At 40.4% G+C, this 24,347-nt stretch overlaps 4 protein-coding genes across 6 annotated transcripts; 1 reads left to right on the forward strand and 3 right to left on the reverse strand.

Annotated features, from left to right (window-relative positions):
- Positions 1–386: 386 nt before the first annotated feature.
- Positions 387–8,199, reverse strand: slc35h1 (solute carrier family 35 member H1). The gene is made up of 10 exons (XM_088290176.1): positions 8,009–8,199; positions 7,468–7,635; positions 5,064–5,214; positions 4,758–4,821; positions 4,600–4,672; positions 4,314–4,482; positions 3,781–3,864; positions 3,488–3,663; positions 2,911–3,040; positions 387–2,304 (listed from the first exon to the last, which is right to left on the reverse strand). The coding sequence occupies exons 2-10, from the start codon at positions 7,576–7,578 to the stop codon at positions 2,183–2,185; spliced, it is 1,080 nt and encodes a 359-aa protein (XP_088146302.1). The 5' UTR covers positions 7,579–7,635; positions 8,009–8,199; the 3' UTR covers positions 387–2,182.
- An 11-nt stretch (positions 8,200–8,210) lies between these two features.
- taf13 (TATA-box binding protein associated factor 13) lies at positions 8,211–9,443 on the forward strand. 3 transcript variants are annotated; one of them, XM_088290174.1, is made up of 2 exons: positions 8,211–8,298; positions 8,787–9,443. In XM_088290174.1, the coding sequence occupies exon 2, from the start codon at positions 8,793–8,795 to the stop codon at positions 9,165–9,167; it is 375 nt and encodes a 124-aa protein (XP_088146300.1). In that variant the 5' UTR covers positions 8,211–8,298; positions 8,787–8,792; the 3' UTR covers positions 9,168–9,443. The 3 variants fall into 3 exon arrangements, with proteins under 3 accessions (XP_088146300.1, XP_088146301.1, XP_088146299.1); XM_088290175.1 differs by having other exon boundaries at positions 8,222–8,298; positions 8,790–9,443; XM_088290173.1 differs by lacking the exon at positions 8,211–8,298 and adding an exon at positions 8,315–8,647.
- Positions 9,444–10,764: 1,321 nt separating this feature from the next.
- Positions 10,765–15,193, reverse strand: tnnc2.2 (troponin C2, fast skeletal type, tandem duplicate 2). The gene is made up of 6 exons (XM_088290209.1): positions 15,066–15,193; positions 14,157–14,208; positions 13,304–13,447; positions 12,106–12,220; positions 11,278–11,414; positions 10,765–11,174 (listed from the first exon to the last, which is right to left on the reverse strand). The coding sequence occupies exons 1-6, from the start codon at positions 15,066–15,068 to the stop codon at positions 11,143–11,145; spliced, it is 483 nt and encodes a 160-aa protein (XP_088146335.1). The 5' UTR covers positions 15,069–15,193; the 3' UTR covers positions 10,765–11,142.
- Positions 15,194–17,909: 2,716 nt separating this feature from the next.
- Positions 17,910–23,858, reverse strand: LOC148339987 (troponin C, skeletal muscle). Its single transcript, XM_088291354.1, has 6 exons — positions 23,727–23,858; positions 19,971–20,025; positions 19,753–19,896; positions 19,211–19,325; positions 18,739–18,875; positions 17,910–18,265 (listed from the first exon to the last, which is right to left on the reverse strand). Exons 1-6 carry the CDS (start codon positions 23,727–23,729, stop codon positions 18,234–18,236), a joined length of 486 nt encoding a protein of 161 aa, XP_088147480.1. The 5' UTR covers positions 23,730–23,858; the 3' UTR covers positions 17,910–18,233.
- Positions 23,859–24,347: the final 489 nt, after the last annotated feature.

The following is a 24,347-nucleotide window of genomic DNA, read 5'->3' on the forward strand; positions in this document are numbered from 1 at the left end:
CTAACACTTTACAGTGTTGAAGGACCACAAGATGGTATCTTAAATGAGCCGCACTAAGATGAGGATGTAATTATTTGTTCCCCTGCTGAATTTTACTCGGTTACAAAGCAATTAACAATCCATAGTTTCGATGGTCTCTTGCTGACTATGGTAACAGACAGAATAACCGTCAAAATGTGCAAATGTAAAACTTGGACCGTACGTCACTGAGTGAAATAAATACTGAATCCCTAGTAAAATTCTGTCAAGTAATTTGTAAAGCGTGTGGGTGGAAATGTCTGTAAAGTGTACTTTGCACTTACTTGACAAAGGGGTTGATGTTCTTTGGGACATACAAATCGTTCAGTTGTTACAGTCAACGCAGCAACAAAGAAAGCGACACAATATTCAAGGTGCCACAAAAAATTGTTTAATAATAAACATTTCCATGTATTTCAAAGACATGATTGAATATTTCTATAAAAGTTAGCTTTATGAGTCCAATTGAAAACTGTGAGGTATATAAGGCACATTTGAGCTCAGTCATGACCTGAATTTACAGCCACATGGTAGCTGATAATTTGCCACTTAAGGTAAATGAATTTGTGTAAAGCTTTTAAAATGGTAATTTCCATGTTCCTTTTTTTGCTACTAAAGTTGATGTCAAAAGACTGAGACTTTTTCCATATTAATGCACATTCAAATCATCTAATTGTTAGAATTAAAGGTCCATCAAGAGCCAACTCATGTGGCTTAATTAACGTTCTCACAAAAGTTAACACGTGTTTGGTCAATCAAAAATTACTGCAACTGCAACTGAGGTACCGCGGAACCTCTAAACTGATATAAACATCACTCGAGATCCAGCTTGCAAGAATCAGAGAGCATTATTCTCTGGCTCTTTTGAATACGGTTGAAATGCTGTGCCATAGGCCTGGGTGATATAGCTGAAAAGTATATCACGATCTAAGCAAAGGTGGGTATTTTGCAGTCCATCGGTTCATTTTGTGGACAGAGGATGGAGGATGAGAAGTTTTTTGTTGTTTTTTTTTTTAAAAAAAAAGGACAGACTAAGCAAGGTCGGTAGTTGGTTTTCATGAAATGCAAAATCAGGAAGACTGACGTGGACAGAGGACAATAATTTTTATGAATAAGGACGGAGGGGCGACGATGGAAGGGTGCCCAGGTTGCGGACGGAGGATGGACAGGTAAAATTTTATTGTATTGTAAATGCTTATTTGCATTTGTATGAGTCTTCTTCATCTTTGGAGGTGGCTGCGCGCTGCCTATAACACGCACAATTCCGCGGGTGGCTCGGTTTTCTGATTCTGTTATATCGAACAATCTATCAAAGCCGTTTTGTATTGATATCGATCACGTGTCAATCGCAAATACAAATTGATATTTAATCATCGCCCAGCCCTATTGCGGCATAACCTTTAAAAAGGTTGTTCATGCTTGAACCCCTCCAATGCTGCCGAATTAAAATTGCGAGGAAGAGAGGGCCAAAAATGTCTCTACAGAGATGTGAAAGACTCACTCCCTGTTATCAAAAACTGATTCATTTCAGTTGCTGCTGCTCAGGATGGCCCAACCAGTTATTCGGGTTAGGGGGCAAGTGCGTTTTCACACAGGACCGGGGAACTTTGACTATTTTTTTCCCTGAATAAATAAAAATCATCTTTTAAAAGGTGGATTTTGTGTTTACTTGGGTTATATTTGTCTGATATTTACATTTGTTTTCTTATCATAAACATGAAAGTGGGGAAAACAAAAAAGCAAAAACTAAGAATTTGAGAGGAGACCAAAAGTACTGTACAGTACTGTATTATGAAGTTGGTTGTCATCAACGTTAGTGCGTTGCAAGAAAGCTGATCTGACAATTACATCTTAGTGCTTCCTATGTCAATATTCCATATCATGTCACTTTGGCAATGTAAAGAATCCCATTCGATTCAATCACAGTATCACATTAAAGCATCAACAACCAACTTCAATCATGTTGCAGACTCTGAAATAGTGCAAGCTACATATTCACCCCCCTGTCAAGTCATAAGACATAATGAAGATGGACTTAATGAAATGTTTATAAATAAAATAACTGACATAGTGGCTAGCTTTCACCCTTGGGCTGGAAATTTAACAGTTTTTGGAAATCAATGCAAAGTAAATTGGCTGACATCAGAGTTCAAACGGTTTGATATCAGTGCAAGGTGATTTCTTCTTCCTCATTTTCAGCGGCGGAGTCCTCATCCTTACATCGCAGCAAAGGCAACTCAAGCTCTGGGCTCTTACTGTTGAGCTCCCGTAAGGATGGACTCTTATCTGAGGGAGAAAACAGGAAAAATTGGGGTCACTGGGCCTCAATTCAGCATGTATTCATTATACCGTACTTCATTTTGGTTACTTGAAAAAAAAATCCTATACAGTTAATAAATGTTTTGCAATCTTTTTGACAAGGTTGCACTCTATTTTGCTGCCTTAACAGCTGACGTAGAACATTTGGTACAGCAAGTGAACAGAAAGAGAGAGAGGTTTGCTGAAAAGACACTGTAACAAACTATTACAAAGTTTCCTTTTAATTGACATGCTCCAGTGTATATTGCTACAACAGACTACTGTCACTGAAAATCAATGCTTCTAAATTATTTTCTGTTACGCCCCCCCCCTAACAATTGCGCCCCCACTACCATCCACTCTCAACCGCAACTATAAATAATAGCATTTTCATTGCAAAACAAACCTACATATAGAGATGATTTCACATGGTAGAAGAAAAAAAAAGTATTCAGCTCATGTGGCAATAAACTTTATCATATAAAACATTCAACAAACACAATTCAACACCTGCAATTATTACCACTCAATACATTTTACTGATCATGTTTGGAATGTTCATTCATTCCATTGTAACACTTGTAATGCACTCACTTTTGGAATAATAGAACTTGAGTCCGACATGCAAGGCAATGCCACACAGACAAACGGCGAAGCCCAGCCAGTTGAGGACACTCATTTTGTCTCCCATCAGCGATGTTGCCAGAACCAGCGTGCATATCTCCTGCAGCAAAACCGACCAAGAGACAGAAATTAGATTACACTGAATGTCTAAGTGCCCCTTTTTTGGAGGCGTTCTTTTCATAAACATTTCTAGTGACACATATGGAATACAGAACACAACAACAAAAAACTGGCCTACGTAGACCAAATTGCAGATAACTCAATAGGCGTCAAAAGCGGACAGTGACAGCACAAAGTATACACATTCTTTAGTAGTTTTTAATGTTTGTGTTGTTCAAGCATAGGCAGGTGTGTCTGTTATATCTAATATATATTGGATTAGTATCCACATTTTGAAGAAGCTTTGTTCCAAAAAAAGTACATTACTTTGAAAAATCTTGATGCCATGTTATTCCAAATCGAAGGGTCAGCGATACAAAGCAACATAACTTGACAGAAGGACATACGAGCATGCACAATAAACACAAATGCTTATATAAAATAATACCTTAAAGATCCCTGATATGGATAGCGTGAGGCTGGAGGTTCGGGAGACGAGCAGGAACTCTGAAAAGCCGAGACCAAAAGCCAGGAGTCCTCCAATGCTTAGTAGGAAGACTATGTAGAAAAGCGGCAAGAGCTCTGGTACCCGGAATAACTTGTCAGAGGTGCTGAGGCTCAAGCCTACAAATATACACACACACAAAAAAAAAAATCTCTACACACAGGTCAAGGGTGCACAGTGGACAACCGTTGGCTTTTGTCTATGGAGGACAATCCCCAACTAGGGCTTGAGCTCACCTTCATTGTACAAGAAGAGAGGAAAGAGGCCCAGAAACATGAGAGGCTGGAGGTGGTACATGGCATCTACGGGGTTCTGGAGGCCTACAGGAAGATGAAATGTGAACAACTTTAACAAGGAGAGGGTAACGGCCTAAGTAATTGGAGTGACTTTTTAAAAATGAATTGCATAAAAAAAAAAGCAAATGCATTACTTCAAGTGACATTATGTTGGAAACTAAATGAAAATGCCGGCCAACGTCATACGATTCATTATTTCAAAAAACGCACTGTTGGAAAAATTAAATAAAAAAAAAAGCACCAATAATCTTAGGCATAACCTTAAGACAAGACTTAATTCATGATTTCATTGAACTCATCATAGTGACCATTTCCATTTGGTCCAATGGGAAAAAGTGCCGTCTCTCTGCCAAAAAGGAATCTTAACGATCCACTTCAAAATGGTTGATGAGGCAAAATGGGTGCCTCAGGTAATCACCACAACAGTAGTGCACCGTTTGTATTTATGAAACGGACAACAATTGCTCACTGACCCAGCTCGGCTTTCTGCATGAGCACCTGAGTGAGGGACCAGCGGATCCCCCCGATGAAGGACGCCATCAACACCATGAGGAAGCCTTCCAGGTTGAACTGGGTCGATTGGAACGTAAACATGAACAGGCCGCTGGCGATCAGCAGCACCACGAGAATCAGGAATGGGTTCTGGTGGAAAGAGAAAATACTCGGCTATCAAATGCACATAGTGCTGAACATTTAACTCATGTACAGTTGCCATGTCATTGAGACACCTGGGAACTGCTTTGATACGAGGATTCTCACCGGCTCTTCCAGTTTGAAGACCAAAGAGAAAAAGAGAATAAAGATCACTGCAGAAGACTTAGTCATGGTGTACCTTGAAAAACAAACAACTCAATGAGGAGGAGGAAAATTACGCATCCAGACGATCTAATAAGGACGCGTTAACATTATTAACTTACAAGCTAATGGTGATGAAGAGGAAGCTCCAATTGGAGAGTCCAATGTCCAATGTTGTAGCAAAGGCTGGAACAAAAGAAGAACAGAAAGAACATCACTAAAACAAGAAATCCCTTATTATGCTGGGCCATTGCAAGTGAGCAGAAACTAATTATTGTCCAAAGTATGTGGGTCTCCAGTACCACAGGTGGCGCTATGCCTCATTTTAACCTGTTAGACTGCATTACAGACAACAGGCAAATCAGAAGAACTCAAATTTGTTATTAATATTCTCCTCTGTCAAAGTAACCGAACCCACCAAGTCTCACCTGTGGGAGCCACTTTGTAAAGGTAATCCGTCCAGCTCAAGATAACCCGAGTCTTCCCTGTCCAACACTGCATGGCCCGTCGGGTCAGCGCCGACAGGCAGAAGATGAGGGCCAGGTGGACCAACGTCATGAAAAGCGGATAGTGGAAGCCCTGGTGGGGGTTACACAGAAATTGTCATGAGGCAAAACTGATTGTGTTTTGGTCCTACATCAATGTTTCATTGAACCTTTTTCTGAAAAAGTCTAACTTTTTCATCTGCAATTTGATTTTTGGGTGATTATAAACAAATAGTTGATTCCTCGGCGTGCCTGCCCACGCACCACGTAAGAAATTAAACCAGCAAGTAAATCATTTTGTTACTTGCCTGTTCTCAACAAGTATCAGAGTGTGAGGTGTTCTGCACATCAGAATAACTAGCCCACACATTGATTTTTTTTCCCCCACCCATGACATGATCAGCTCGACTGGTCAAAGGTCAGAGTCCAGATGCCAGACTGCATTGTCCGAAACACTATCCTCCAGAAGCACTTACATCTCACGCAGATATCAAAGCACAAAGATAAGCAGAGCGGCATCGAGTTTTGTAGGCTGCACAGATTAGCATTAGCTTCTGATAAACCGCACAAACTTGGAAGTTGTCCTTTGCAGTGACGTTTGTTTATGTCTTTGGTGATGTATTAAATTCACACTATACACACAGTGTAGTCTACGAAATGCATCAGAGAAAAAAAGCTTTGACTGTCTTTATGGGTATTTGCTTTTTTTCTGCTCTCAGCTCTACTCTTGCAAGTGGACGTCGTCAGGTCGCTGCACCCAGTCTTGGACCGCGTATACCTAAGTTCAGCACGATAATGACTAGGCAGGGAGAGCAAATTGTTCGGCAATTTGGGTCAATTTAGAGTGACAATTTAGAGTGTTCAATCAACCTACTATGCATGTTCTTTTAATGTGGGAGGAAACCCGAGTACCCGGCATTGGTAGGCTGATGTGCTAACCAGTAGGCCACATTAGATTAGATGCTGTATATAAGATTCTTATACAGCTGTGCAAACAAGTTAATGACACGTTCATAACCTTGAAATGTCTCAATTAGAGTAAATATTTAAACTTTTACATTGTACGTCATAAATATAAAAACAATCAAATGAAAAATCAGTCAGTAGGGCAGTAACTGAGCATGCCTTCATGTGCCGCATTAAGTTGTTTTCTTACTGTGCTGTGCCAACTAAATTAGTACCGATCAAGCTGTCAAAATGTTCTGAAAAACCTGATGGTCCAGTGCTTGTGAATGTAAATGCAGTACCCATATACTCTTTCAGTGTTTGACACACTCTGCTTTCTTCTCATTTGCAGAATCTTTTATCCTTCTCCCTTTTCTGCTGTGTCCTCTCTCTGACAACACGTTTCTCCCAAGGCCTCTGGCTCGTCGTCTGGTGCGCTCAACTTACTCCTCTTCAGCTTGCACAGAACCACCGTCCTGCTCTGTCTCACCCAATATCTGCCTCATTCTCATTCATCTTTATGGTGCAAAAAAAATAAATAAATAATTTGAACTGTAGAAAAAAAGCAATGGAGGGGGATACATTTCTGCAACACCGCTTAAATAGGAAATTACATATAATAGGCTACAGCGGCAGTCTTGCTATAAGATTACGTTTTTAGGCTGCCTCAAGAGGGAACGTCCATCCATTATCTGAGCCACTTATTCTCTACAAATTATTCTTGAAGCTGACTTCATCAAACAACCCTCCGAAATAAGGCCACGGATGGGCAATATGTCTCTTTTTCCAATCTTTTGAGTCACCATAGTAAGCTAGCATTACCTTGACTTACGAAACGCAATTCCAGCACCTAAAAAACAAAAACATTTACTGTACTTGACTAACACAAACCTCAGATAAGGGTGTGCATCTCCCCAATAAGACGACTCAATACATATATTGAGATACGGGGTGTGGTCAAGGACAGTTCGATTCAATACGATATGGTATGGCTCAGTTCAAGAGGGTATTATGTTACGAGTTCCTTTGTGTTGTATTGTCATTTTACATACGAATGAACTTGTCAGTACTGTAAATGCGTCATTTTCTTCAAAGATATAATAAAAGATGATTCAAGACATACCTTGATATGGAACAAATCTATTGTATGCACCGCCATGATTTCAATCAACACCCCAATCCTAACACCAACAGTGAGAAGCCAATATATAAACGCCATTAAATTTTGATTAATTGCCCGGGCATAAGGCGGACTTCACCTGGACTGTTCATCAGTCAATCACTCGGTACATATAGAGTCAGAAAAGCATTCGCACTGAACGCGAACTGAACCCACACCATCTGCAACAAAGTTCTCCACCAAGTCAGTTAACACTTAATCCTTATCTCAAATATTGCTTACCTTCATGAGCCATTTGTTATAGAAGGTGATACCAATAGAGAAGACATAGTAGAGGAGAACCAGTCCCACAGTCCGGAGCGTCCTGCAGAAGAACTGGACCGGCCACGCCATAAACAGACTTCAAGTGTCATCTGCAGAATGTACTTTATTATCCCCCTTTTTAAACACCTGTAGTGAATTTTTTAGACGAAAAATAAGACATTTAGAGCACAACAATTACCGGCGAGAATGCGTTCACAGATGCCAAATATTCAATTCGATTCATTTTGAAAGGTGGAGCACTCACCGATAACGCTGACAACATTGACGGGTTCCGACGTTTATTTTCAAACAAGCACGACTATCTAGCTACAGCTAACGTTAGCTTCTCAAGATCGATAAATTCAATCTCTTAAATTAAGTGGTGAAAATGAGGATTTATTGATCGAACATTAGCACCTAAGGATTTCAATTATGTTCAACGCGGCAATCTTAAAGTCAGTTGTGAACGCTACTCTTTCCCAGCTGTCATATGTTTGACGCCGCACAAAGAAATACAGACCTTTTACATGTGCTGAATGGTCCTTAGAAGTGTTTCCGGTCGGCGTGTGCTGAAAGAAAGAAGGAATTACGCGATATTAAGTCTAAATATAACACTTAAAACGACATTGTTCATCACTAACTAAAAGTACACGTCGTGGGAAGTGATTGTGGTTGTTATAAATGCACCGCACGGGGGCGGTGTTTCCCAAAAGCTTCCAATTTCCGCCGAGACTCACTTCCGCTTGACGACACAAAGCCGGAAGCTGAATTGAAGCAAGAGACTGTTTTGATTCTTCGCGGAATTTTGATGTAAGGTTTTCTTGGATGAACTAAGTGTGTCTGTATCACAAACGTTTCCGTACATAGGGATCTAACTTTTTTTTCCCCGATAACTTATGAATGCGTTTAAATAAAGAACAACGAATTGAATCATGCCGTAGGCGGGTCTCTGGAAGCAGGCATGATTGATACAATCGAATTGAACAGATAACATTTTGTGAATAATCCTCACACAAGAAGAGTCCGACAAAGATACAAAGTGTCGGCATAAAGAGTGGCATAATTGGATTATTGTTTTTATTTATTTCCTGCGAAACGAGGATGGTAGCTTTCCAGCTTACTTAAAGCAAAATGGAGCCCTTCGATGTTTGCTGTGACGGTCTGTCGAACATATTTTATAAATAAAAATGTTTTTCTTGAAAAGTGATTTTTGTGGCTTATTACGGGTGATTCTCATTCTTCCCAACGTATGGAAACAACCCTGAATAATAAACTAAAAACATTTTTTATTTTTGCAGCAGAATATGGCAGAAGAGGAGGATGAGACCGGTTTTGAGGAGGAGTTGGACGAGAGTTGCAGTGGTGTGGATGTGTGTCATGGCCGTCGAAAGAGGCTCTTCTCCAAGGAGCTTCGATGCATGATGTACGGCTTCGGGGACGACCAGAACCCTTACACAGAGTCAGTGGATATCCTTGAAGACCTGGTGATCGAGTTCATCACAGAAATGACCCACAAAGCCATGTCCATCGGGCGCCAAGGTCGTGTCCAGGTGGAAGACATCGTCTTCCTCATTCGAAAGGATCCCAGAAAGTTTGCCAGAGTCAAAGACTTGCTGACCATGAATGAGGAGCTCAAGAGGGCCCGAAAAGCTTTCGACGAGGCAAACTATGGCTCGTAAACATCCGCTGAAACAAATGCATACATATTTATAGTTATTTGATCCCAATTTGGATATCCAACTTTTTACATCCTGGAATAGTCAACAGGACACAGACGAACAAGCATTCACACCAATGGACAAACATCCATAAACCTGACATGCTTGTTTTTGGACAGCACATTCATTATTTACTGACATATTCGCACCATACCTGAATCTGTTTCGAACGTTTGATTTTTTAAGTAGAACATGCATTCGTTGACTGTTTTTAATAAATATATGCTTTTTACCAGATACTTATTTTTTTTTGCATAATGTTCAGTGATTCATTTTTATTTTTTTGACTTGCTCACATAGTTCAATGAGGGAACTTTAACTCAGTTGTACGGTTGTGTTGCACATCTGAACCTAGCAATGTGATAGCAATAATTAGCGATGAGGTATGCGCTTGCATCGCCTTGGATCACCCGTGGAAGTCTACGTGAGAAAAGACAGAGCTGGCTGTACGCAGTTACCGTGTTCCATGCTGATGAACTCCCACTAAAGACTGAATGATAACATTAAAGGAAAATTAAGGGATTTCATCATCTATAGTTCATAATGTCATCAAACGGTTCAGAGAATACGGAGAAATCATTGCATGTAAGGGGCAAGGCGGAAAAGCAGCATTGAATGCCCGTGACCTTTCACCTCTCAGGTAGGACTGCATAAAAAAACATCAATGTCTAAAAGATTTCACCACATGCGCTCAGGAATACTTAAGAAAACCAATGTCAGCAAATACAGTTCAGTGCTACATCCGTAAGTGCCACTTAAAACGCAACTATGTAAAATAAAAGCCATTTCTCAACAACACCCAGAAATGCCGCCGGCTTCTCTGGGCCCAAGCTCACCTAAAATGGAATAATGCAAAGCGGAAAATTTTTTGGTGGTCTGACGAGTCCACATTTACATAGAGGTTTTGGAGGAACATGCTGTCATTCAAGCAACATATTTTTCAGCAAGATCACATTCTGAATGTGTTACGGCAGCGTGGCTTCATAGTAAAAAAAAAAAGTGTGTACTAAGATGGCCTGCCTGCAGTCCAGACCTGTATCTCATTGAAAACTTGTGGCAGTTTATGAGGCGTAAAATAAAGACGAGACCTCAGAGTGTTGAACAGCTGAAGCTGTCCATCAAGCAAGAATGAGAAAGAATTCCAACTACAAAGCTTCAACAATTAGTGTTGTAAATACACGAACGTTTACTGAATGTTAAAAGAAAAGGAGATGTAATGCAGTGGTAAACGTGAACTGCCATAAAATCCTAAATTAATGATTATTAGTTCAATAAAGTTTTTCAGTTTGAATATTTAATATTTTGTCTTTGTATTCAATTAAATGTAGTTTGAACATTTGCTAATCATTTTATTCAGCTATTAATTACATTTTACACAATATCCCAACCTCAATGGAATTAGGGTTACATTTTGATTGTCATAGATTGGAACTAAAATTTGGTGACAGTTTTAAGCAAAGTGGACAAAAAGAAGAAACAACAACATTTTATTGCTCTTCCTCAAACAACATTTTACAGACTGTTAATATGACAGACTACAAGTGAGCATGTTGTTAGTTCATTTATTCTTGTTGCTACTCAAGCAGGTAACTTCTTTGTACACTGAAGTGGTTTTGAATGAATTGGTCTAAGTAATCGGTTGCTGTTCGATATAGACTACATCTAGAGTAGAGCTTGAAGCAACGTGAGGGGGTCTTCCTGGGCTGGGGTGTGTGAATTGAATCCATGAGCTGTCTGCTTGCCCCAACGAGTGGAGCTCATCAACCATGAAAGACCCACCCCCTTCTTTTCTCTTCACGGTGCAAAATCTTTCTGTTAAGGGTGTCTGAGGATGGAGAGTGAATTGATCATAGGTGAACAGCATGAGGGGGTCGGATGAATTCCACATGGGTGGGGATTCGGGACTGAGGAGGAATGTCCATGAACATGTCTGCTTTTACTGCACATTCTCCATCATCTTGAGGAATTCTGGTGAGCACAAGACAAGCACGGAAGTCAGAACAGAACAGAACCTCCCTGTCAAGATCTACTAGCCGTGACTTGTGTGCTTGAGTCATCGATCTGCACGTACCGTCAAAGTCCAGCATGCCGTCGGCGTTTTTGTCTCCGTCCTTTATCAGCTCATCAATCTCATCCTCTGTGATGGGCTCGCCGGTGCTGCGGATGATCAGGGAGAACTCATCTCTGTCGATGTAGCCATCGGCGTTCCTATGCGGAGACATCAATTGTTCAGAAATGAAGACCTATCATATGAAGTGTTGGGAAGTAAGGAAGTTCACTTTGTGACTGTACTTCAGTATTTCTTTTTTCGTTATCAGTCCTTCACTTCAGTGTCTTTTCTTCTTTTCCTCCCACATTCCAAAAACATGCAAGGCAGGTTGATTGGACACTCTAAATAGCCCCTAGGTATGATTGTGAGTGTTGATGGTTGTTCGAAAATATCTGTCATCGGCTAGGCATTAAGGTTAGCTTATTGTTTGTGGAAAGCAGCCGATTCTCAATTGGCGTTTCTGTCCATTCTTACGTCGTTGTGATCTCGTGAAACATCAACAGCCACGGCCCAAGGACTGTTCCAATTGAAAGTACGAAGAAACCAAGAACGCATGTAACACCCGCATGTTTTTGTCAGCTAGCTTAAATCAAGAATGCATCGGTTGGATACTTGCTATCGCCGAAGTATGTCAGTGTCAAGGGGGAAGTTAACAAGTACACGGCTATTCCGATTTCTTGTTTCACACAATCTTCTTCAACAACTGAATGTTTAACCATAAAAGTAGTTAATAGGGTGTTATCCTTGATGTTGTACACAGCGCCATTCAAGTTCGGCCCGCCTCTGCTTTTGCCACCACTGATAAATACACAAAGAAACAGAAGCAGCCTTGTCACAGTGCACTCGTACTTGTCGAAAATACGGAAGCACTCCGCCAACTCTTCCTCGCTCTTGCCGGCCTGGTCCTCCTTGAGCAGCCTCACCATCATGACCAAGAACTCCTCAAAGTCGATGGTACCGCTGCCTGTGGGAAAGGGAGGAAGGTGCACTATTATGGACTAGTGAGGTCTCATCGAACTAAATCGACTTTCACATCGGAAATTTAAATGAATGGTTGTTTGAGGTCAGGTTGCTTTGAAACTTGCTGGGTGACATCCTAATGTGGGCTCCTGGTTTCCTTGTAACTTTTGTGTTGTTTCTGATATCATTCTGAAATTTCATTGAAATCGTCACATGCAGGTTTTGGATGTCTTTAATAAATGAAATATGACACCGGATTGCTATCAAAGCTATCTGAATGACGTTCTTGTGTGAGTTGCTGTCGATCAGAAGTGATACACTTTGGTCATATCAGGTTGATTCGAATGTTCTTTGGAAAATAAGTCTAAAACTGAGTGGAATATTTTCAAATAGTATTGAAGTTGACATTATGTCTAGATTTTGAAGGGCTTTAATTTGAAAACAAACATTTTTGCTCAAGGACCACATTTGATATTTCAAAATGGGCTGAGGTTAAAAAAAAAAAAAAAGTAAGATAAGATAATCGTTAATTCTCATTTTTAAATGTTACTATTGATTTATCAGTTATTTACTAAAATAACATAACACTGACTAATAATTTCTTTATTTTATTTAATGACTCTAACATTTTTTTCATTAGATATATGAATTTTAAAAATAATAAATATATTTTGATTAACCATCTGTAGATGTGATAAAAATAACTTTTTAATGTAACAAGAGGAAAAAAAAACAGGGTCAGTAAACTTGACAAAAATTACAAAATCGGGCGCATTAACAAAAGTTATGCACCCGAAAATTGTAATTATTTTTCCTTATTATTAATTATAATTTAATAATTTTTTTTTTTTTAAATCCCTGTGGAAACTCTACAAATCGCTCAATTATACCAATAAAAATTGCTCTACTGCTGATAATGCTTGGTAGAAGAAAGGACACTTGCCCCCCTCTTGATATGCAATATATTCTTTAACGATTAGGCTATATCATTTTGTTTAAACTCCACTGTGAGCTCCTACTTCAGTTTTTTCAGTGACAAATGAAGGGCACAGATTCTTCTTTCATTCCAGTCCTGCTCTTTGCTCACCGTCCTCATCCACCTCCTCAATGATCTCATCCAGCTCCTCTCTTGTTGGGTTTTGTCCCAACATCCTCATCACGGTGCCCAACTCCTTGGTGCTGATGTCACCGCCACCGTCAGTGTCGAACATGTCGAAGGCGGCCTTGAACTCTAGAGAGAGAAAGAGAGAGTGTCGTTCAAAATAAATCTCCTTGGACTTACTCAAGTTGGAATGTGTTCTAGTGATTTGATGTCTGCCAGAAGGAGTCTTGCTCCACACAGTGCTTATTTACATTATTTATTTATTTATTTATTTGTTTTTGCTACTCGTTTTTTTAAATGCTCCCATATTGTATAAAACCAGCACTAATTAGTCTTTCATTTATTTTGAAATGTCCCATCAAATTGCAACCGTATCTCTGGATATTTTCAGTAATTCCTATTGGTACTGTAGCTGCTTCTTTCATTCCTTTCAATATTGATCAATAATTGGGATATAGTCATTATATGTCGCAGTATAGACCATGCAGAACATTGCTACATTGCATTTAACTTTCTGGGTGTCTACCTAGAGTGGTCTACTATGTAAGAACGTTCTAAAACAGAGTCAAGGAAGATGTAGGGCAAAATATAAATCTGTATTTTTATGTTTTTTTTTATTGTATACACATGAATGATCCCCTTACAATAAATAAATAATCTTTCCAGTGTTATTACTTTAATCTTTGCCTCACTTCCGGTTCCTGAGCAGAGCCTGATAGGGCTGTGATAATTAAAATCTGGGTTTGCGGGCACAAATTTCCATAAAATAACAAATAGTGGGATCACGTTGTGAGATAACCAGCATTTAAATATGAATTATGCAGTTTATTATGCTTACCAGCCAGCATTTCGTCGCTCAGGTAGGAGCGGGCCTCTTGCTGCGCGTCAGTCTGTAAACAAACATTCTCACTTTCATCGGTGGGCACAATATTTCTTTGCTTTTGTCATTGTTTAAATGTTGCATGTGCAGGGTTTCTGTTGAGCATATTTTTGGACAATGCGTGCTCAGTGATTAAATAGTATATCTAGAATATTACAATGTTTTTTTTTTTTTTTATTCTATTATTCGCATTGCGGTGTGTTACAAGGAGCAGTGGCAGCATCTTAAAAAGGCTTGTTGTTGAGCTCGCTGTAAATTAACCCGGCTATTTCAGGCTCAACACATTAGGCTTGGCTGTATATGGCCTGCAGACATCCAATCCTTGGGAATTTGTCACTTAAGCGGAATCTGCACCTGAGCAGCTGCGGCCCACCCAGCGCCATTCCAGCCGCCCACCCCCAACTTCCACACTCACTTTGAAATCTCTTGTCATGATTCAACATGCATCAACAAGTTTGCTCTAATATGACCAGCTGTGCATCTATTTAGTTAGGGGAATATTAAACGTAAAAATGAAGATATAGTCTAAGTAGCTTTAACAAAAAAGAGGTAAGGATGGATTTTGTAAGTCTAAGAGGTTTATTTAAGTTAAATTTGGTAGAACCATGTGAAAAATGATAAAAAGTGAATTACACGAGCAGATCATAATATTGATATAATAATGATCATTTAATTCAAAAAGAGTTATTAAAGTAAAAACAAAAGTCTTCTGATAAATCATTAACATTTTCAAGTCGGAAGTCTGTAATGTCTTTCAACCAACAATAATCAACTGTATTTCACACATGTCCATTACTTTAAATTAATTTATGCCCGCCATGCCCTCCTGGCTGCTCGCCAGGTCCATTTTAGAACTGTATTTCTTACCATGATTGTGGATTAGCTTTCCCCCCCTAGATATCCAAGGAAAAAAAAGCCCCAAAGGAGTGGTCAATCCGTGTGCACCCCAACAGAGAGACTAGACGTCAAGTGAGGCTTCAGACACGCTTTAAACCGGACGGCCAGGTCCCGCCCCTCGGCTCTTACAGGTCACCAGATATAGTCTCCTGAACTTTTAGGGTTCTTGGGGAACCAAGGCAAGCCAATCACTATTGGGATGGCGAACGAGTCTTGAGGTGGAAGCGCTTGAAAACAGGAACTTTAGACTGGTGGGTGGATGGATAATGAGCGGAAAATGCAACGAGAATGAGACAAAATGAAAAGGATTGACGCTGGCTGTTGTGTCGTGAGAATGCTAGAATTGTTCCGTATCAACGACACAACAAAAAAAAAACCTTAGCAACGACACATCAGGATTTTGGAATCTTCCAAATTCCCCTTACCCCACTATCAGGCTTGTTTATGTCAATAGCTATATTCACTAAGTTCAGTTTTAGGTTGGCGTTATGGTCGTTCAGGCCAGGGGCCCCCAGGGGGTCTTGAAACAACCCTGGACATAACATTGACATAAAGTGATAATATGCGACAAAAGATCTTTCTCGCGAGAAACGTGGATGCAAAAAGTCAGCAAATGATGCATGCACCTGTGCATATTCATCTTACACCATTTCACTTTGACAATGAAAAGTAAAGAAAAAGTCTCATCTCGCAGTTTTAATTACCGGTTTGCTATGAGGCCTTGTAAACATTAGTGTGACGTGGACACAGATAAGGTACGTAATGGCTTTTAATCAGGACGGGAAACGCAAGACCAGGAGAAGAAAACACCCCTTCACAAAACGCACCGCCTCCCTCTGCCTACTCATCTTCAACTGTGCCCTGAATAGCAAGGAGGGAAGGTGGTCGAAAGGATTGCACACCAAGTCTGGTGGTCCTTATATGGAGGGCAGGACCTGAGGGGAGGGGACAGGAGGTGAGTAAACGGGACTAAATACGCCCAAGGAAGACTTACAGTTTCCAGAGGGACGGTGAATTATCTCATTATTGGTGTACCATTAGTATACAGTTAAAAGCTTACGGCAAAGCACACTCACAATCTACAATACTTGTACGTACATTCATTATCATCGTTTCTAATGATGATGATGATGAAGAATTCCTGTAAAGATGAAGTCCGGTATAAAATAATCAACATTTGACTGTACAAAAAAAACACAGTAGTTAGTTACATGGTTGGTGCAGACGATGCCTGGGGTGGCCTACCCTGGTGAGTTGGCCACTAGACCTGAGCAACGAAGCTAGAATGGCTAGCGCTTCTGTAAGAACACAAACTGGTGGTCACAGACAGAGCTGGGCACTTGACCCTTTTTTGCCAGTCAGTCCCCCCGCCCTCCGGTTGCGATCTCTGTACCGTTCTGGCCTAGACCCTCCGGCCTTATTCATAAAAATCGTCAGCTCCCGACCCCGTTCCGGCTCCCGTAACCGCCCCCCCCCACCAAAAAAGCGTCCGTGTATTATTTTATAAGTCCCCACCCCTGCCCCAAAAATTGCCGTCCAGCCGAGGCTCAGGTTGTATATAAGTAAAGAGAAGATGTTCTGCTGAGTTGCTTCCACCGGTTTTGATGCAGTGTTTAGTCCTAGCAAGCAAGCAAGCGTACTACTATCCTCAATGGTGAGTTATTTTTGTGCTAGTGGACTACTTCCTGGTTCATGGGGTCTGGTGATGGGCGGTGTCATTATTAATTAAGGGTGTGTGCGATGTGATCTAACCTCCACTAACACACTTGGGTGCGAACTGGTCCAGTGAGAGTCGGAGATCATGGCTTGACAAAGCCAAGAGTACCACATCATCTGGTAAAAGCAGAGATGGAATCCTGAGGGCTTGGCTGAACTTAGAAATTCTGTCTATACATTAATGAACAGGATCTGTGACAAAGGGCAGCCTCGCGAGAATTGAACTCTCACCGGAAATGAATTCGATTCACCGCAGGCAATGTGGCTTGAACTCAACACCAGTCGTGCAGGGATCGAACAGCCCAAATCATGAGGTTCGGTAACTCATACTCACTCGCCCCCCCCAGAACGCCCAAAGGGATACGATTGAACGCCTTCTCCAATTACACAAAAAATATAAGTTGGCTAGTTAGACGTACTCCCATGCACCGTCGAGGACCCTTCCGAGGGGTGGAGAGCTGCTCCACTGTTCCACGGCCTGGACGAAAACCACACAGCTCCTCCTGAATCTGACATTCCACTTCCCGACGGACCCTCCTCTACAGCACACTTGAATACACCTTCACCAGGGAGGCTAACCCTCATTTGTCCTTCTAATGAGCTGGACTAAGCGGTGTTCTAACATCTTCCCCATCGGCAATTACCCCATTTTTTATTATTTTTTTTAATGAAATGCCCCGGAGTGGCTGTGAGATTTATAGGATGACGTCAGTGCCATCTGATTAATGTACTGTGTTCCAGGCAATGCCTGAAGAAAAGAATAGATTGATGAAGTATCTGAGAAAAGTAATAGCTCATTCGGACGAACTGGATGTCTAATTTAGTCCTTTCATTGAGTCCCAATCTGTAAAGCAGTACGATAAAACAACTAGAAGACCACCAGAAATAAAAGTTAATACACCACATTCACATCATATTCGAGCATTGCCCTGTTTTAGAACAAATATGCCCAAAGTGGGGCAATCTGATGTTTTATTTTTTGTTTGTTTGTTTTTTGTAAGAAAGGTTAAACAATAAAAGTGTTAAATGACTACCATTAAGCACAATACAAATAAGTGTCCGAGTGTATCGCAAAGGAGCAATCATTTTGTAACCAACGAGTAAAAGGTTCGTTTATTACAGAAGACAGCACAGGACAGGGTTATGGAGGAGGAGTTTAGTGATTTGAAGGGAATACTTGGTGTAGCATGTCAGGAGGAGCAGCAGCTGCCAAGGAAGGGACAGCTGAGGACCGGCTGCAGGAAAGTGTCTTCGTCTTAAAAGGGCTGGACGGATATTTTTAGACATTCTCGCCAGACCTTAAGGCTTCATATGAGAGCAGCGTGGTTAAAGGTATTTAACCCCCAAACAAAATGATGCCAATTTAAAATAAAGTGATCTGACTCTTAGGGGTAAAAGGAGGGTCACCAGGGAATGTGGTCTTTACTGGACATTCTCCATCATCTTCAAAAACTCTGGAGGGAAAAAAAACAGCATTAGTAGTTATTCTATCATTAAAAATGCAAAAGTGGTTTACCTCAAAGATGCCAAAATTTTGTTCCGTTGTTGTGATAGCAATGTAGCCCGAATTTGCATGTAACACACCAGAGTTTGTCACTAACCTATACTAACAAAGGTGTAAAGTCAAAATGTCGGTAAATGTCTGTATGAAAAGGGAGGTAGCGAGATCTTCAGTTGCTTTTTGTCAGCGTAGCTATGGGAGCCAAGGTGTCCTATTGACACCACTAAGATCGGGTCGAGTGGTTGTGTAACACCCTTGCCAGGGTGTACCTTCCACCCAGTCAGCTGGGATAGACGCCTGCTCAATTGTGCTTTTTTTCAATGAAAAAAAAACCAGCTACAGAAAATGGCTGGATGGATATATGTTGTTAATATTAGCAATAACCACAGTACGTACTTCTATCTATTTCCACTGTATTTAACTTACCGTCAAAATCAATCTTTCCATCCTTGTTATTGTCAGACTCGCCAAACATCTCATCAATGTCTTCCTCTGTGACAGGCTCTCCAGTCATGTGCAGAATGTCTCCAAACTCCTCCCGGTCGATGAATCCGTCCCCATTCCTGATGATAGAAAATGGCTCGGGATCACACTCAGATGAGAGAAGTGGTGTTTCTTTAACTAATCCGATTTTAAATTTGGGTCATAAGGCCTGAGCGTGGCCCTCAATAATGTCAGCATTTTTCCATCCTATGATTGGTTGGTCAGTGCAAGTCAAGTTCCACTAGCAAATTACATCAGCAGCAATTCACACACATTAATACTTGTAGTATCCATTTCAGTTCATTTTCTCATTTTTACAACTCTGTCAAGAGTTAACTGCTGTGCCCGTTTGATCTCTGTTGCTAACCAAAACAGCAGTCAAGACTGTTGATTAATTAAATTGTGGGTGTCATACTTGTCGAAAATACGGAAGCATTCAGAGAGCTCCTCTTCACTCTTGCCGGCCTGGTCCTCCTTTAGCTGCTGCACCATCATGACCAAGAACTCCTCAAAGTCAATGGTACCGCTACCTGGGGGAGGGGGGTGCAAGGAAGCGCGAGGGGAAGTCACAGATGAATGGCTAGGCTGCACATCATTTCACAACATTTGCAGGTATATCTCAATAGATTGGAAGAAAATGGAAAATGTCACTGAAAGAGTTCAATTCAAAAACTGAAACTCGTAATATGTTTATTCACTACACACAGTGAAATATTTTGTGTTGTATAATTTTAAAAACAAATTCACTGTCGGACAATAATAGAATATCAAGTGATTTGAACAAAAGCTACTACTTTTAAATCCTGTGAATAACATTTTTTTTCATAGTATCTGTGCTGCTTTTAATTTAACACCGACACTACCGCTCAGTGAGGTATACATTTAACAATACTTTGTTTCTTTTAATGTGGTTGATGTTTGCAGTGTTGAGGAAAGCGTCGTATTTCAAATCCTCACCATCCTCATCTACTTCCTCAATGATGGCGTCCAGCTCCTCCCTTGACGGGTTTTGTCCCAACATCCTCATCACGGTGCCCAACTCCTTGGTGCTGATGTCACCGCCGCCGTCAGTGTCAAACATGTCGAAGGCAGCCTTGAACTCTGGATGCAAAACAGGATGGGGTCAAAAAGGGGCTCAACAAATATCGCAGCTTTGAAAGTTGTTTCTGACTAACCTGCAATCATCTCCTCCGTGAGGAAGGAGCGGGCATCGCTTTGAGCGTCTGTGGGCTTTTAAGGAGGAGGCAAAGGAGTCAATAAAAAGAGAAGGAACTCACAACATATTGACTGCAAATCATCGTTATAACAAAATGCAAATAGAATTATTATTGCACTTATAACTGCATTGAGTCAAACGTTTTGCACCAAGTAAATCCTGAAAAATTCTGATATCTTTTAAGTACCATCAACTCAGCTAACATTCCATTCTGCAGGGTAGTAGAGTGAGTGTTCATCAAAAATAAAACAAAACAAAAAAACATGTTTAATATTATTGTAAGGCACTGTAACCCAAACACAAGTTTACAAACAAACAGCTTTGGAACGATACGGTACTTTGGTTATGATTCTTTCACGTACCACAAGAGGGAGCTTGTGCGCCACTAGTGGTACTAGTGGCACACTTTGAGAACCTCTGACACTTATGGTGCAAGAAAGGTAATTAACAGAAAAGAAAAAAAAGTTGTAATTTAATATACTGGCGCACAAGTAGACAGGACGGTGGGCTTGGTGGTTAGCATTTGCCCATTATTTTTTTCAATTCTGAGGTCGGTTTGAATCTTGATCTTCCTCTGTGGACTTTGTCTCTTCATAAATATACTATTAAAGAATGCTATTGTCTATGGAGGCAAAAGATCCAATCTGACTTTCATTTCTGATCAGGTGACTAATTACAGGGCGCTCCCAGCCCCTTCTATAAACAGTTGTGGTGGAAACGCCGTTGTCTTTCTAATGTTTTGACTAGTTTAAAGATCAACAAGAAAAGAAAAAAAACAAGTCTCCATAGCAACAACTTATCACCCACTCAAATGGATTTATAACAGCATAGGACAGTTATGCAAACAATGTGTGCTAACAATAGCAGCCTTGCATATCTACTCAGAAGGTGTTATACTGTATTACTATTAATTTATTTTACATACATTGGAGGCGAGGTTTTTAGTGTAAAACAATATTTGGAGTATGTTTGAATAGAGTCAGGAGGTCAAGGGTCATGACGTTTACATATGGGCATTTTTTCGTTTAAAAAAATTATAATCCATTCAAGTTAATGTTATCATTTATTTTGGCAAGAAGGTAAGTACTTTACTCATATAGCTATCCGTAGCAGTCAGAGATACGGTGAATAAAATTATCCTCAGCAAATAGTATTTTATTCTGCTGACAATGCAGAAAAGTTAGTCATGAGACTCACTTAACAACACAGCATCTTTTGTCTCAAGCATATCATCCAAATACAAAGAAAAAATTTACAATGAGAATTGTTTTTTTTTTCCATACTGACCAGAGATACAATTTTGAGATTATCCCATCTCGAGTTATCTTGGCATGCCATTTATTGTGTGTACTTTACGAACATTATATCATTATTACACTTTTGAAGAACAATAAAATGTTTTAACCAGATTAAATCAATATAATATGTGCAGGTCTAAGTACATCTCTTTTTTTTCTCTGAATAATCAAAATAGATCCATTTGTAAAAGAGGTTTTCATTCGTACAAATATTTTTGGGCTAATTTATGTCAAGCAAAGTTTTTAAAACAACACAAAAGGGATTATTATGGATGGGGACAGCATGAGCCAAAGCAGACTGGGTGGAACCAATAAGTCCCTGGACATGGACGGCTGCTAATAACACTGACGGGCAACCATATGAGATCCTCATGGAATTTTGGAGAAGGTGCTGCAACAAGTGATCCACTTTAATTCCCCGCAGGGAAATCATTTGCAGTAACACTTCACACCATGTGTAATTTGAGAGATTGGATACGTGCATCGTCTGTGCTGTTTTGGTTAGCAACAGACCTCAGCGGTAACGCCATGTTATGTCCATTTGTAAGCAAGAACGTCTATCAACAGTTTTGATTACACTTCCTCCCCCTTTTTTTTAACCCGATTGCAATAATGCCAGGATGGCCGAGTGGTCTAAGGCGCCGCGTTCAGGACCCAGTCTCCCCAGGAGACCTGGGTTCGAATCTCAAATTTCCCCATTGTGGGACTAATAAAGGGAATATTATTATTATTATTATTATAAAAGAGCAAGAAAATCTTTATTTGTATCATTTTTTTATCTCAAGTGGATTACGAGTCCGACATCTTTTAGTGGGTTTGCCATTTATGAGGAAATTTAATTATTCTGAATGACTGAGCGCACCGAATCGTAATGAGCAACACTGGTTTCCACGTCCTAGCCTGACAGCTGCAAAAGTGTGGCACAAGTACAGTTGATTGGTGATGTCAAGAAGAAGTAGAAAATCAGCAAACTAGACTAAAGCTCAAGATAAACTTCAGCAGTTCCCACTGAATGAATCGCATATATGCCTTTAAGTATTGTTCAATGTTAAAAAAAATCAAGTAAAAGTTTTTTTAAAGTTTTAGAAATTCCAAATTTCCACATCGATGGCTTTTCTTATTGTCTGTTAACTTCAAGTGAGTACACTTTTGTTGGCCTAATGATATTGGAAGTGATATTGTTTGGAAATTAGTTCGAAAACAACAAACAACAATTATGTGGAATAAACAGCTTGAAGCGAGAACTTTTCATCTATTTGGGGTAAATCTTTAGCTGCCAAACTAAACACTGCACTTTCAGGGAGAGATGAATGAACAGTAATACAAGTGTGAAGAACAAATAAAATGGGAACAGCAAGTTGAAACGAAAATACTTTTAGTCCCACAACAAGAAAATGTGTTTTCGCCATGATGACGATGTGCACTTGCGCATGAGATTTGAAGACCAATCCAAATGCTTAAGTGTGCGCGGATTTGCTTTAAAAATGTGAACAGTTAACACGTCAATATGGAGTCCTTCGAAAAATTCAGAAACGCGATTTTGGTGCGTAAAAGAGACGCTAAGAATTAATGACTAACAAATATGACACTCCTGGGATTTTGATAATTTGCAAATAAACTCCATTTTTGTTTCAGCCGCAAAGTCTTAAAGTCTGATCTTTGCTTACATTTTAAAAAATTTTTGCTTGACGTCTTTAATTCCGATTGCAGACAAGTAAAATCGTACTGCCAATTTACAGGCATTCTTCACATTTGCCATGTCAATTTTTGCACTGTTTAGCACTGACATTTTTATGGTAAATTTCACTACTCCGAAACACCACAGAAAAGTTGTTAAAATAACAAACAAGCAACATTGATCATGAAGCGCATGAACCGTCGCTCTCTTCTGGCTCTTGACAGATCATCATCAATATCTTAGCATATGGCCACACACAAATCCTTGAGGCTCAGCTATTTTTAAGACGAGACTTGAGGGTGGATTTGAGAGGGATTTTTGTCAAGGTGAACATCCTAAATTAGGACACTGGGAAAAGGCAGTATGTCTGTCTCAATTTACTCAGCTGTGTGCGTGGTTCTATCTTTAGTGCGGCTGGCTTGAATCTAAATATCCATCATATCGGGTTTAGCTGCCGTACGGCATGATGCAAAAAAACTGATAAAAATCTCATAGAGGAGAGCAAAAGTTAAGAAACGGATCATTGCTTTTAGGCAGTGCCACATGGTGGCATTATCTCCCTGTAATACAATTCCCAAAAGAAATCACTGAAAATAAATCCAGAAATCCTCCCTCTGTGCGGGTCCGCTGGCTGGGATGGTTATCTCCATCTTGGCACATCTTGCCTGCTTCCTTTCCGGGTGAAAGCCAAAATCCTCAACAGCAACAAGAAAAAAGGCCCAAATTTGCAGGTTCTTACCATGGCGACCAGCTGTTGTGCAAACAAGCACCCCCCAAAACCTGTTGACTGTCTGAGAAAGGATGTCTCCCCTGCTACACGGGTGGGATAGAAGAGTCACTCTGTCCCCCTCACTTACATAAGTACCCTCGCATCCCCTGAAACTTTCACTGAAAATGACCAGGATTGGGCCAGAGGCAGCCAATCAAATTCGTGGGTGCCCGCTTACAATGTCCTGATGGACATCCCCATGTGTCCAATCCAATCCCCCATATTTAGACAACGGATCATCTCTGTGACATTGATTAAAAAAAAAAAGGAAAGATGATGCAAGTATCAGTCAAGTGGAGGTTATTTTGGCAGATGATCAACCGGGCACTTCAGCGCAGATGGAACTCTGACATCACATTTTAGATTCACGCCTCCCACCACTCATGCTCAGATTCTCTAATCCCCCCTCCTCACCCTCCACCCGGCGGTCCATCTCTCTGACTGTCCTCACCGCTTCGGGCTTGACCTTGCACTTCGTGACATGTGAAACTCAAGATGGAGCGCAAGTGGATCGTAGCTGTACGACATCTCCAGCAATCTTGCCGTCTGGCTTCCCTCTCTTTCAACAAGGAGACAAATAGAACAGCAGGC

This window comes from Idiotropiscis lumnitzeri, chromosome 3, assembly GCF_059441095.1.
Source record: "Idiotropiscis lumnitzeri isolate Australia: NSW breed Sydney's pygmy pipehorse chromosome 3, RoL_Ilum_1.0, whole genome shotgun sequence".
Classification (NCBI taxonomy): domain Eukaryota; kingdom Metazoa; phylum Chordata; class Actinopteri; order Syngnathiformes; family Syngnathidae; genus Idiotropiscis; species Idiotropiscis lumnitzeri.

What these genes read in the sequence shown, in the direction of transcription:
- tnnc2.2 (XM_088290209.1), bottom strand. An exon ending in GAGCGACGAAATGCTGGCTG is followed by an intron (nt 13,448 to 14,156) that starts GTAAGCATAATA and finishes TTCTCTCTCTAG; the next exon opens with AGTTCAAGGCCGCCTTCGAC. An exon ending in TGAGGAGGTGGATGAGGACG is followed by an intron (nt 12,221 to 13,303) that starts GTGAGCAAAGAG and finishes CCTTTCCCACAG; the next exon opens with GCAGCGGTACCATCGACTTT.
- LOC148339987 (XM_088291354.1), bottom strand. An exon ending in TGAGGAAGTAGATGAGGATG is followed by an intron (nt 19,326 to 19,752) that starts GTGAGGATTTGA and finishes CCCCTCCCCCAG; the next exon opens with GTAGCGGTACCATTGACTTT. An exon ending in TGCTTCCGTATTTTCGACAA is followed by an intron (nt 18,876 to 19,210) that starts GTATGACACCCA and finishes TTCTATCATCAG; the next exon opens with GAATGGGGACGGATTCATCG.
- slc35h1 (XM_088290176.1), bottom strand. Translation starts at nt 7,578, where the DNA reads ATGGCGTGGCCGGTCCAGTTCTTCTGCAGGACGCTCCGGACTGTGGGA. An exon ending in CTCTTCATCACCATTAGCTT is followed by an intron (nt 4,673 to 4,757) that starts GTAAGTTAATAA and finishes TTGTTTTTCAAG; the next exon opens with GTACACCATGACTAAGTCTT. An exon ending in TCTTCAAACTGGAAGAGCCG is followed by an intron (nt 4,483 to 4,599) that starts GTGAGAATCCTC and finishes TCTTTCCACCAG; the next exon opens with AACCCATTCCTGATTCTCGT.